This window comes from Physella acuta, unplaced genomic scaffold (genome assembly GCF_028476545.2).
Source record: "Physella acuta isolate Inbredline_101_S28 unplaced genomic scaffold, ASM2847654v3 ptg000677l, whole genome shotgun sequence".
Classification (NCBI taxonomy): Eukaryota; Metazoa; Mollusca; class Gastropoda; family Physidae; genus Physella; species Physella acuta.
Window position 1 is genome coordinate 293,065 of NW_026732196.1, and position 12,035 is coordinate 305,099.

Genomic DNA, 12,035 nt, shown 5'->3' on the forward strand with positions numbered 1-12,035 from the left:
TGACAACACAAGGCGGGGCTTGTTAACTCATTAGTCACGGTCGCTGACATCAAAGTTGGATTAGAAAAATTTAAATAGTTTAACATTTTTTAAACTTTTGTGAACCTTTTATTTTTATAAAATCTATTGTGAATACAAAATCATGGATCAATTTACGAATTCTAATATACAATAACAACAAAGCGACACGGTGGAGGGGCTAATTACATAAACACATTTAAAAAATTGAAATCTTTGAATGGCCCACTACAGCGGTTAATGGACTTGTTTCCCTAGCGGCCCAACGGCCGAGTTCACCCCTGTAGTAGACAGACAAATAAAACAGTCTAAGTCTTTGACGGAGTCAGTGAACTCTTTAAGTTCTGGCCTGCTAGAGACAGACAAATGTAATAGTCTCAAGTCTCAGACAGAGTCACTGAACTCTTTAAGTCCTGGACTGCTGGCGAATGTTAATGAGTTCTACAAATACACACGTCGGACGAGTGGTAGCCTAAGTGTGAGCACTAGATAACAATTCCTACAGAAGTTTTCAGCAAAAATAAAACCTCTATATGGCTTCAAAAAGCGCTTTATTTGTGTAAAATTACGATTGACATTTTATAAATAAGTCTAAGGGATTTTAAAATATATATAACAATGGTAACACTTGCAAGCTAGTCATGGTACAATATTTCACAGATAAACAATTTTCACTCTAGTTTTGTCAAAATAAAATATTTTCCTGCCAAGCCTTCAAGATTTGTTTTTTATGCGTTGAAATTGATCTTGATATCTTATTATGTTAAGCAAACACTTGTTTCCTGTAAGCTGATAATCCATGCTTCAACTCTAAACTGTTGTTGAGTCTACTGTATGACGTTACTGTTTTCTTAAACCGAAAAACAAAATGGTAACAGTTGTTGCCGCTACGTTGTCCTGAATAAATTTAACTTTTCCTGAACGTACCTCACCTGATTAAAACACCATGTTATTCCTGGTACATTTGTACATCTGGTTATACCTGGTACATTTGTACATCTGGTTATACCTGGTACATGTGATTACCTGGCTACACCTAGTATATGTACAGATGGCTGTACCTGGTACTTGTGTACACTGGCTATACCTGGTACATTTGTACATCTGGTTATACCTGGTACATGTGTACAGGTGGCTATACCTGGTACATGTGATTACCTGACTACACCTAATATATGTACAGATGGCTGTACCTGGTACTTGTGTACACTGGCTATACCTGGTACATTTTTACATCTGGTTATACCTGGTACATGTGTACAGGTGGCTATACCTGGTACATGTGATTACCTGGCTACACCTAGTATATGTACAGATGGCTGTACCTGGTACTTGTGTACACTGGCTATACCTGGTACATGTGTACACCTGGCTATACCTGGTACATGTGTACACCATGCTATACCTGGTACATGTGTACAGGTGGCTATACCTAGTATATGTGATTACCTGGCTATACCTAGTATATGTACAGATGGCTATACCTTGTACATGTGTACACCTGGCTATACCTGGTACATGTGTATACCTGGCTATACCTGGTACATGTGTACACCTGGCTATACCTGGTACATATGTACATCTGGCTATACCTGGTACATGTGTACACCTGGCTATACCTGGTACATATGTACATCTGGCTATACCTGGTACATGTGTACACCTGGCTATACCTGGTACATGTGTACACCTGGCTATACCTGGTACATGTGTACACCTGGCTATACCTGGTACATGTGTACACCTGGCTATTGCCACCGCCACTGCCTCCACATTTCACCGAAGTTAACACCAACAAAATGCTGCAAGTAGAAAAGCTTCAGGTGTAATCAGGTATATTTCGTCATCTTAAGTCGAGGTTTGCTTAAAATAAATATTGTAGTTACACAATTTTTGTGTGTCTGTATATTTGATGTGAGTCATAGTTTGTAACGTGCAAGTAATTTTTAGCTTACTTTCATTCAATTTTAAAAAAAAACCAGCAAATGGGAAATTATTTTATTACTGAGTTTTATTACTGAAATTCTTTTTATAAAATACTTTTATGTATATATTCTTTAATGTTAATTTTTTTTAAATAATTTGTAACAACAAAACATTTAAAAAAACTGAACATTAAAAATCACGTACATAACAATACTCTATAAAAGAATTTCAGTCAGAAAATTATGAATTAAACAGTCAAAATATAGTTTAAACTAAAAGGTAAAAGGGTTTTTACAATACATGGAATAAATCTTTTAACATTCCGTACAGATCCTCACATACATATTTTATATATTAATTTAGTCAACATAGACAATAAACAGAATCAACACTCAACATCCTAAAGCACTAAAAATTAAAAAAAACAACTATTTACATATGACCAAAATCTATCCATACACATAGGTACAGACACATACATCCACTCGCACACACACACCTATTAGCACACACAGAGACAAGTACACACACGACCACACACAGACACGAGCACACACACAACCAACATCAAAGACACAAATACATCCACTCAAACACAAACAAAACCACTCTCTCACACACAAATACACATACGACCAGACACAGACCCACCAACAACTAGCCACACACATACAGACACACACAAACACAGAGACACACACGCACTCACACACACACAAACGCAGACATGTACGACTCGCAAGTTGTTACTATGAACTTCAAGTGCAACACACACAGCTGTGACCAACACCGTTGTATGACCAGAGGTCAGGTGTCCAGGCTTGCTGTGTTGGACACTCGCTTCAACTGTCTTTTTTAGAAAGATCCTAACCACTATCACCCACTGGTTCAGACAGATCCTAACCACTATCACCAACTGGTTTAGAAAGATCCTAACCACTATCACCAACTGGTTTAGAAAGATCCTAACCACTATCACCAACTGGTTTAGAAAGATCCTAACCACTATCACCAACTGGTTTAGAAAGATCCTAACCACTATCACCAACTGGTTTAGAAAGATCCTAACCACTATCACCAACTGGTTTAGAAAGATCCTAACCACTATCACCAACTGGTTTAGAAAGATCCTAACCACTATCACCAACTGGTTTAGAAAGATCCTAACCACTATCACCAACTGGTTTAGAAAGATCCTAACCACTATCACCAACTGGTTTAGAAAGATCCTAACCACTATCACCAACTGGTTTAGAAAGATCCTAACCACTATCACCAACTGATTTAGAAAGATCCTAACCACTATCACCAACTGGTTTAGAAAGATCCTAATCACTATCACGAACTGGTTCAGACAGATCCTAAACGCTACACCAACTGGTTAAAATGTCCCCGACACACCGACACAGCTCACGCGTTGACATTGGCGTTTGAGTAGGAGGTGTCTGTTGGATATAAAAAAATGTGTCAGTTGTTCTAAAAGTAAAATATAACACGATCATCATCACTTACCCCCTGTCCACCTACCCTCTGTCCACTTATCCCCGCCTACCTAACCCCTGTCCACCTACCCCCTGCCTACCTACCCCCTGTCCACCTACCCCCTGTCCACCTACCCCCTGTCCACCTACCCCCTGTCCACCTACCCCCTGTCCACCTACCCCCTGTCCACCTACCCCCTGTCCACCTACCCCCTGTTCACCTACCCCCTGTCCACCTACCCCCTGCCTATTTACCCTTGCTCAACCACCATCTATCAAACGACTCTTGCCCAATGTTTACCTATCTCCTGTCCACCTAACCACCAACTTCCTGTCCAACTACCCCACATGACCCTAAACATCATCAACCACCAGATGCCCCCCCCCCCCCATGGACACCTCCCTACCAAAGTTCTTCCCCTCCCCTACCACTCACCATTACGAACAGTCTCATAAATCTGGCCATCACTACCAGGGTAGATAACTCCAATGTATTCCTGTTGCTTTTGTTTCTGTTTCCTCCCAGCCAGGAACTGACGCCTCAGCACCACAACAAGGATGACGACACAAATTATCCCAATGACGCAGCCAGCGACGCCGACGCCTATCCCTGCGTCACGACCGGATGTGTCTGACACTGCTGCCACCACTGCAAGAGGTTGACAGTAATTTTTGGTGGCCGTTAATAAAGTTACACAAATGTTACATAAAGTTACATGCGGTCGGCGTGGTCGCGTCGGTAAAGCTCATGGTCGCTAAGTCAAAAAGTCCTGAGTTTTGTACCACTAGGCAGATGAGGCTCTAGCTGGGGATAGCAATCCACATAGGCGTAACGACCCTTCCCGGCGCCAGGGGACAAACTTTCAATTTGTTTTTCCAACCCATTTTGGCGCCCCCTAAGGTCGGCGCCCGGGGACATGTCTCCCCCCGACCCCCCCCCCCCCTCGCTACGCCTCTGGCAATCCATCTTGGAGAGACAAATCCAAAATCAAACAACTCCTGCCTTGTAGTTTGTTCTTGGTTGAACAAAGGCTAGAGAAGCAAATCCATAAAGAAAAACAGGCTGAAATCAAAGGCGCATAACAGGTTGACACATAATAATCGATTATTGTGGAGGAAATCCAGTCCAACATTACAATTAGAAAGTAGAAGAAAGTCACCTTTTTACTTTCTCGTATATACGAAGTATAGAGAAAGTCTTGTAATCGTGCAAAAAATAAACCGGTAGTGATCTCCCCTAAACTTTCTCGAATATTCTTATATAAAACAACAGGGGATGGTAACTGGGGATATAGCTATGATTTTTAATCCATTTTAAATACTTAAACTTTTAAAAATAGAATAGAATCTCATAAAAAAAACATTGCGCACCAAGCAAACGCCGAATAAAAACGCGTATAATAGTGCGCAATATTATTAGTACTTTAAAAATTTACATTAGTTTTTTGAGAAATCGGAAGTAGCGTAAATTACTACTTCCAGTCAACGGAAATTACTCAAAATTTAACAGAAGGTAGAGAATTAGATCTTTTACTTACATGTGAAATTTCATTTATCTATCTGAAATAGTACTCAAGTTATAGGCTTTTGAAAAATTCAAAGTAGGAAAAGTACCACTTCCGGTTGTCGGAAATCGCTCAAAAGTTGATACGGATCTACGATTTTGATATAATACTTATATATGAAATTTCATCAACCTAGCTGTAACGGTACTCAAGTTATCGTGTTTACACACGGACAGACACACACACAGACACACACACACACAGACATACGGACAAGATTGCAAAATTATGTTTTTCCGTATCAGTGAGGTGTAAAACGTCGAGAACTGTAAAAATCTCGATTTTTTTTTTGCACGATTACAATACTTTCTCTATACTTCGTATATACGAGAAAGTATCAACTTTTGAGCGATTTCCGATAACAGAAAGTGGTACTTTTCCTACTTTGAATTTTTCAAAAGCCTATAACTTGAGTACTATTTCAGATAGATAAATGAAATTTCACATGTAAGTAAAAGATCTAATTCTCTACCTTCTGTTACATTTTGAGTAATTTCCGTTGACTGGAAGTAGTAATTTACGCTACTTCCGATTTCTCAAAAAACTAATGTAAATTTTAAAAGTACTAATAATATTGCGCACTATTATGCGCTTTTTTATTTGGCGTTCACTTGGTGTGCAATTAATTTGTCTACGAGATTTTATTCTATTTTTAAAACTTTAAGTATTTAAAATGGATTAAAAATCATGTCTATAGCTCGAGTTCCCATCCCCTGTTATTTTATATAAGAATATTCGAGAAAGTTTAGGGGAGATCACTCCCGGTTTATTTAATCCAGTATTTTTATATAATTGCAAAATTGCAAAAAAAAATAAAACACTAAAATTAGGCATTAAACGTTTCAGTTTTAAAAAAAAGTTAATTGTTTCATCTATTGGGAGAAATTTAAGCAGGACCGGCCGCTAAAGGTAGACCCTACACTAAAGACAGTTGATCCATCCATTGTATATAGACACGAAACGAAAGCATATTATGAGTATAGACAAAATGAGAACCTTTGGTTTGACAGTGCGAGTCGGTATAGCCATCTTGACATCCATACAGGCAGACACCATTAGCTTGCAGACAGCTACTGTCCCCCACACTGATGTTCTGTAGGCAGGTTGGACTGCACTTAATCTGACAGTCAGCACCGTATGTGTTGCTGGGGCAGACTGAGGAACAGTAAGGGGAAAGTTTGGTTGGTTTATAAGGTTGGTGCGTAGGTTGGTGTACAAGGTTGTTGTACAGGGTTGGTGTATAAGGTTGGTGTACATGCATGGTGTGGAGGTTGGTGTACAAGGTTGGTGTACAAGGTTGGTATACAAGGTTGGTGTACAGGGTTGGTGTATTAGGTTGGTGTACAAGGTTGGTGTATATGGATGGTGTACAAAGTTGGTGTACAAAGTTCGTGTACATGGTTGGTGTACAAAGTTGGTGTACAAGGTTGGTGTACATGGTTGGTGTACAAAGTTGGTGAACAAGGTTGGTGTACATGGTTGGTGTACAAGGTTGGTGCGGAGGTTGGTTTATAAGGTTGATGCGAAGGTTTTATGCAGAGGTTGTTAACTTTTGTGTGTTGTTTCGCCGCCAATATCCAAACTGTGTTAAGTACAAAATACGTGGTAGTTACGTAGAACGTCCAGGATAAGTAATTAAACAATTTCTGATAATGTTTTCATTAATACACATACTTTTTTGGCATTTATCTAAACGAATTTGTCTAAAATAGCTTGAAAACAGTAACTCTCGACAAGAGACTATCTGACCGATCTTACAAAAACTTCCCATTGGAATTTGCATAATCCGCATTGGAATTTACATAATCCGCATTGGAATTTACCTAATGCCCATTGGGTCCAATTGAATCAATTTAACTTGCTGTTCGTTGGAAACCAGGAAAAGAAATAGAAAAAGAACACCAGCTTGTGTACAATCTGATCGTATCCTAACATGTTTTTAAAATTTTTTTTTAGAAAATCGAAGTTTTACGTTTAATACAATCACAATTATATTAATTATATACTAACGAAAGCTGTTGTTTTGTATGAGGCTTATTTCGGTGCATTAACTAGACCAGCACAGGTGTAAAACTATGAAAACTTGTTTATAGGGAGGTCAATCAATGTTACCTGGAGATTTCTAAAACAAGGAGGGGGAAAGCATTTCGCGTGGAATTAATAAAAGCTCGTAGATGTTTCTGTGTAACCCAACCTGTGTCTCCATCCTACCCCTGATCAACCACATCACCAGGGTAACTACGTGACTATTTCTTTCTGTTACTTCAAAAGTTCAGTGGACACCCCATACTTTCGCTACACAGTAAGCCTAATATTCACACCAGGTGACACCATTTTGGGAGTGACACCATTTTGGGAGTGACACCATTTGGGGGTGACACCATTTAGGGGTTGACACCATTTAGGGGGTGACACCATTTAGGGGGTGACACCATTTTGGGGGTGACACCGCAACGAAATTGTTAACCTTTAATGGCGAAACAATTTTTATACCGTTTAAATAACAAAAAAGTACGGCTAGAGGAGTGACACTAAACCAACATACGAAAATGTTGGAGGGGGATAGGGTAATATCTGCGTTACCCAGAGGGGTAACGCCCTACCTAGTTACCTCATTGACTACATACATTTCACTTCATGCATCCCCAAAACCTCAATTTTTTTTTGTGTCTGAAATTTAAGAAAATGTTCTCGTATAGCTGGAGTCTAGCCTCAAACGGGGCTTCTTAATCACTAACTTAGCAGTTCAGTCAAGATGGGGGATATACATGTCAAAAGTTGATAAGCCCCCCTTTTTTCTTCTTTTTTCTTCTTTTTTTAGGGTTAATAGGACCTATAGCTTGGCCACTTCAATCAACTAAACGTAAAGGTATGTTTACCTTTTATACATAGCTGTTACTTAATGTAAAAGGTAGACTTGGAAGGTAAGAGATACATTTATTTTTTAATGTGATGTCAGACTTCTTAAAACGAGCTCATATAGCTGAAGCTAGATAGTGATATGGGGCACCGCTTTATACAGTGTCACAAAATGTGACTCGACTTGCCTGTAGCCGTGTCACAAAAAAATCCAAAGTATCCATCCTGGCAACCTATTAAACACACGCCAGTCTCTGGGTCACAGCTCATGTGGCCAGGTATTCGCTGGCAGTAGGAGCTACAGTTATACTGGCATTGGTCACCGTAGGTGTCGTTGGTACACACTGGCAATATATTCATGTTGGTAGATTGTTAGGTTCATGGCAACATTATGGAAAACAGCAGATAATATTACGCCAAACAAAATTTTTACCAGTAGGTTTAAAAATAAATAGAGTAGGCCTATAAAACAGTTGGCAAATTTAGTTGATGAGTGTATTTATGAAAAATTAAATTGTTGATTTTTGTTTTATGAAGCAAAAGTTTAATATTTGACATCACAACGTGCCCAATCATACAAAAAGCTAAAATTGTGTTCACATTTGACATCACAATGTTTCCCATCATACAAAAACTAAAGTGTATTCATATTTGACATCACAATGTGCCCCATTATACAAAACTAAAAGTGTATTCACATTTGACATCACATCGTGGCCCATCATAACCGTCCTGGCACCCCAGCAAGCAGATTCCAGACACAGGATGGCAGATGGGGTCTGGACTCTGTTCATCGGTCTTACAGAACTGGCTGCAGGCCTGTCCACAGTACTGGCCGTAGAATCCTTTCTGGTTGCAGACTGGGGAGTTATACATCATTGGTGTTAGCATCGTGGGGTGTTAGTATGATGGGGTGTTAATATAATAGGGGTGTTAGCATCGTGGGGTGTTAGCATCGTAGGGTGTTAGCATCGTAGGGTGTTAGCATCGTGGGGTGTTAGCATCGTGGGGTGTTAGCATCGTGGGGTGTTAGCATCGTAGGGTGTTAGCATCGTGGGGTGTTAATATAATAGGGGTGTTAGCATCGTGGGGTGTTAGCATCGTAGGGTGTTAGCATCGTGGGGTGTTAGCATCGTGGGGTGTTAGCATCGTGGGGTGTTAATATAATAGGGGTGTTAGCATCGTGGGGTGTTAGCATCGTAGGGTGTTAGCATCGTGGGGTGTTAGCATGATATGGTGTTAATATTATATGGGTGTTAGGATGATGGGGTGTTAGCATGATAGGGTGTTAGCATCGTGGGGTGTTAGCATCGTGGGGTGTTAATATAATAGGGGTGTTAGCATCGTGGGGTGTTAGCATCGTAGGGTGTTAGCATCGTGGGGTGTTAGCATCGTGGGGTGTTAGCATCGTGGGGTGTTAATATAATAGGGGTGTTAGCATCGTGGGGTGTTAGCATCGTAGGGTGTTAGCATCGTGGGGTGTTAGCATGATATGGTGTTAATATAATATGGGTGTTAGGATGATGGGGTGTTAGCATGATAGGGTGTTAGCATCGTGGGGTGTTAGCATCGTGGGGTGTTAGCATCGTGGGGTGTTAGCATCGTAGGGTGTTAGCATCGTAGGGTGTTAGCATCGTGGGGTGTTAGCATCGTAGGGTGTTAGCATCGTGGGGTGTTAGCATCGTGGGGTGTTAGCATCGTGGGGTGTTAATATAATAGGGGTGTTAGCATCGTGGGGTGTTAGCATCGTAGGGTGTTAGCATCGTGGGGTGTTAGCATGATATGGTGTTAATATAATATGGGTGTTAGGATGATGGGGTGTTAGCATGATAGGGTGTTAGCATCGTAGGGTGTAAGCATTTTATGGTGTTAACATGATATGGTGTTAGTATGGTATGGTGTTAGCATTATATTGTGTTAGCATGGTATGGTGTTAATATAATATGGTTTTGATATAATATGGTGTTAATATAATATGGTGCTAAAATAATATGTTGTTAATATAATATGCTGGTAACATATAGACTTACTGACACTGTCACACTTGGCTCCACTGTGTCCGTCCCGACACCCAAAGACACACACCCCACTGACATGATGACAGCTGCTGGGCTCCACGATCTTGTTGCTGGCACAGTTAGGGCTGCACGTGCCGGTACAGTTCAGCCCGTAGGTCTCGCTGGGGCAGCTGGGGGACAGACATTGGAAAAGTTTGATAAGACTAGATGGCAGACATTTGAAAAGTTTTATAAGACTAGATGGCAGACATTTGAAAAGGTATGATAAGAATGGATGGCAGACATTTGAAAAGTTTGATAAGACTGGGGGACAGACATTGGAAAAGTTTGATAAGACTAGATGGCAGACATTTGAAAAGTTTTATAAGACTGGATGGCAGACATTTCAAAAGTTTGATAAGACTGGATGGCAGACATTTGAAAAGTTTGATAAGACTAGATGGCAGACATTTGAAAAGTTTTATAAGACTAGATGGCAGACATTTGAAAAGTTTGATAAGACTAGATGGCAGACATTTGAAAAGGTATGATAAGACTGGATGGCAGACATTTGAAAAGTTTTATAAGACTGGATGGCAGACATTTCAAAAGTTTGATAAGACTGGGGGACAGATATTGGAAAAGTTTGATAAGACTGTGGGGGGGGGGGGGGGGGCAGACAAAGTGGAAAAGTTTGATAAATCATACTGGATGATCGACACCCATAAAGATAGTTTGAAACTGATAAAATAGTACATATTATAATTGGAATAATTTTAAAATGTATTTTATGTTTTTCCTTTTAAAGAAACACCGTGACTTAACTGACCCAGAGTTATATGGCCTACTTGACTTATGACTTACACGACTGAACTGTCCAGTCCCATGACCTACCCACCTGAAATCACCCTACTCACCTGACCTGCAACCTTCACCGTAAAAGCCAGGGGCACAGCCTGAGGGACACTCGCCCGTGGAGAAGTAACAGGCCTCGGACACGGCGCAGTTACATTCGTACTGGCAGTATCTACCGAACAGGCCACGTGGACACTGAGAGTCTGGGAGTGAGAGAAACAAGTCAACTGACCTCAAGAAACAAAAAGTCCATTGACCACTAGAAACAACAAGTCAAGTGACCACTAGAAACAACAAGTCAACTGACCACAAGAAACAACAAGTCAACTGACCGCTAAAAACAACAAGTCAACTGACCACAAGAAACAACAAATCAACTGACCATTAGAAACAAGTCAACTGACCTCAAGAAACAATAAGTCAACTGACCGCTAAAAACAACAAGTCAACTGACCACTAAAAACAACAAGTCAACTGACCACAAGAAACAACAAATCAACTGACCATAAGAAACAAGTCAACTGACCACTTGAAACAAGTCAACTGACAACACAAAACAACAAGTTAAGTGACCACAAGAAACAACAAGTCAACTGACCACTAGAAACAACAAATCAACAGATCACAAGAAACACCAAGTCAACTGACCACTAGAAACAACAAGTAAAACTGACCACTAGAAACAACAAGGCAACTGATCACTTGAAACAAGTCAACTGACCACAAGAAACAACAAGTCCACTGACCACAAGAAACAACAAGTCAACTGACCACTAGAAACAACAAGTCAACTGACCACTAGAAACAACAAGTCAACTGACCACTAGAAACAACAAGTCAACTGACCACTAGAAACAACAAGTCAACTGACCGCTAGAAACAAGTCAACTGACCACAAGAAACAAGTCAACTGACCACTAGAAATAACAAAACAACTGACCAATAGAAACAAGTCAACTGACCACTAGAAACAACAAGTCAACTGACCACTAGAAACAACAAATCAACTGACCACTAGAAACAACAAGTCAACTGACACTAGAAACAACAAGTCAACTGAACACTAGAAACAAGTCAACGGACAATTAGAAACAACAATTCAACTGACCATTAGAAACAACAAGTCAACTGACCACTAGAAACAACAAGTCAACTGACCACTAGAAACAACAAATCAACTGACTACTAGAAGCAAAAACAAATCAACTGACCACTAGAAACAAGTAAAACTGGCCACTAGAAACAACAAGTCAACTGACCACAAGAAAAAAGTCAACTGAACACTAGAAACAACAAGTCAACTGACCACTAGAAACAACAAGTCAACCGACACT

The 12,035-nt window shown here is 40.1% G+C and overlaps 1 protein-coding gene across 1 annotated transcript; it reads right to left on the reverse strand.

Annotated features, from left to right (window-relative positions):
* Nucleotides 1-8,014: 8,014 nt before the first annotated feature.
* LOC131949183 (multiple epidermal growth factor-like domains protein 10) lies at nt 8,015-10,733 on the reverse strand. The gene is made up of 4 exons (XM_059310971.1): nt 10,711-10,733; nt 9,880-10,037; nt 8,548-8,709; nt 8,015-8,193 (listed from the first exon to the last, which is right to left on the reverse strand). The coding sequence occupies exons 1-4, from the start codon at nt 10,731-10,733 to the stop codon at nt 8,015-8,017; spliced, it is 522 nt and encodes a 173-aa protein (XP_059166954.1).
* Nucleotides 10,734-12,035: the final 1,302 nt, after the last annotated feature.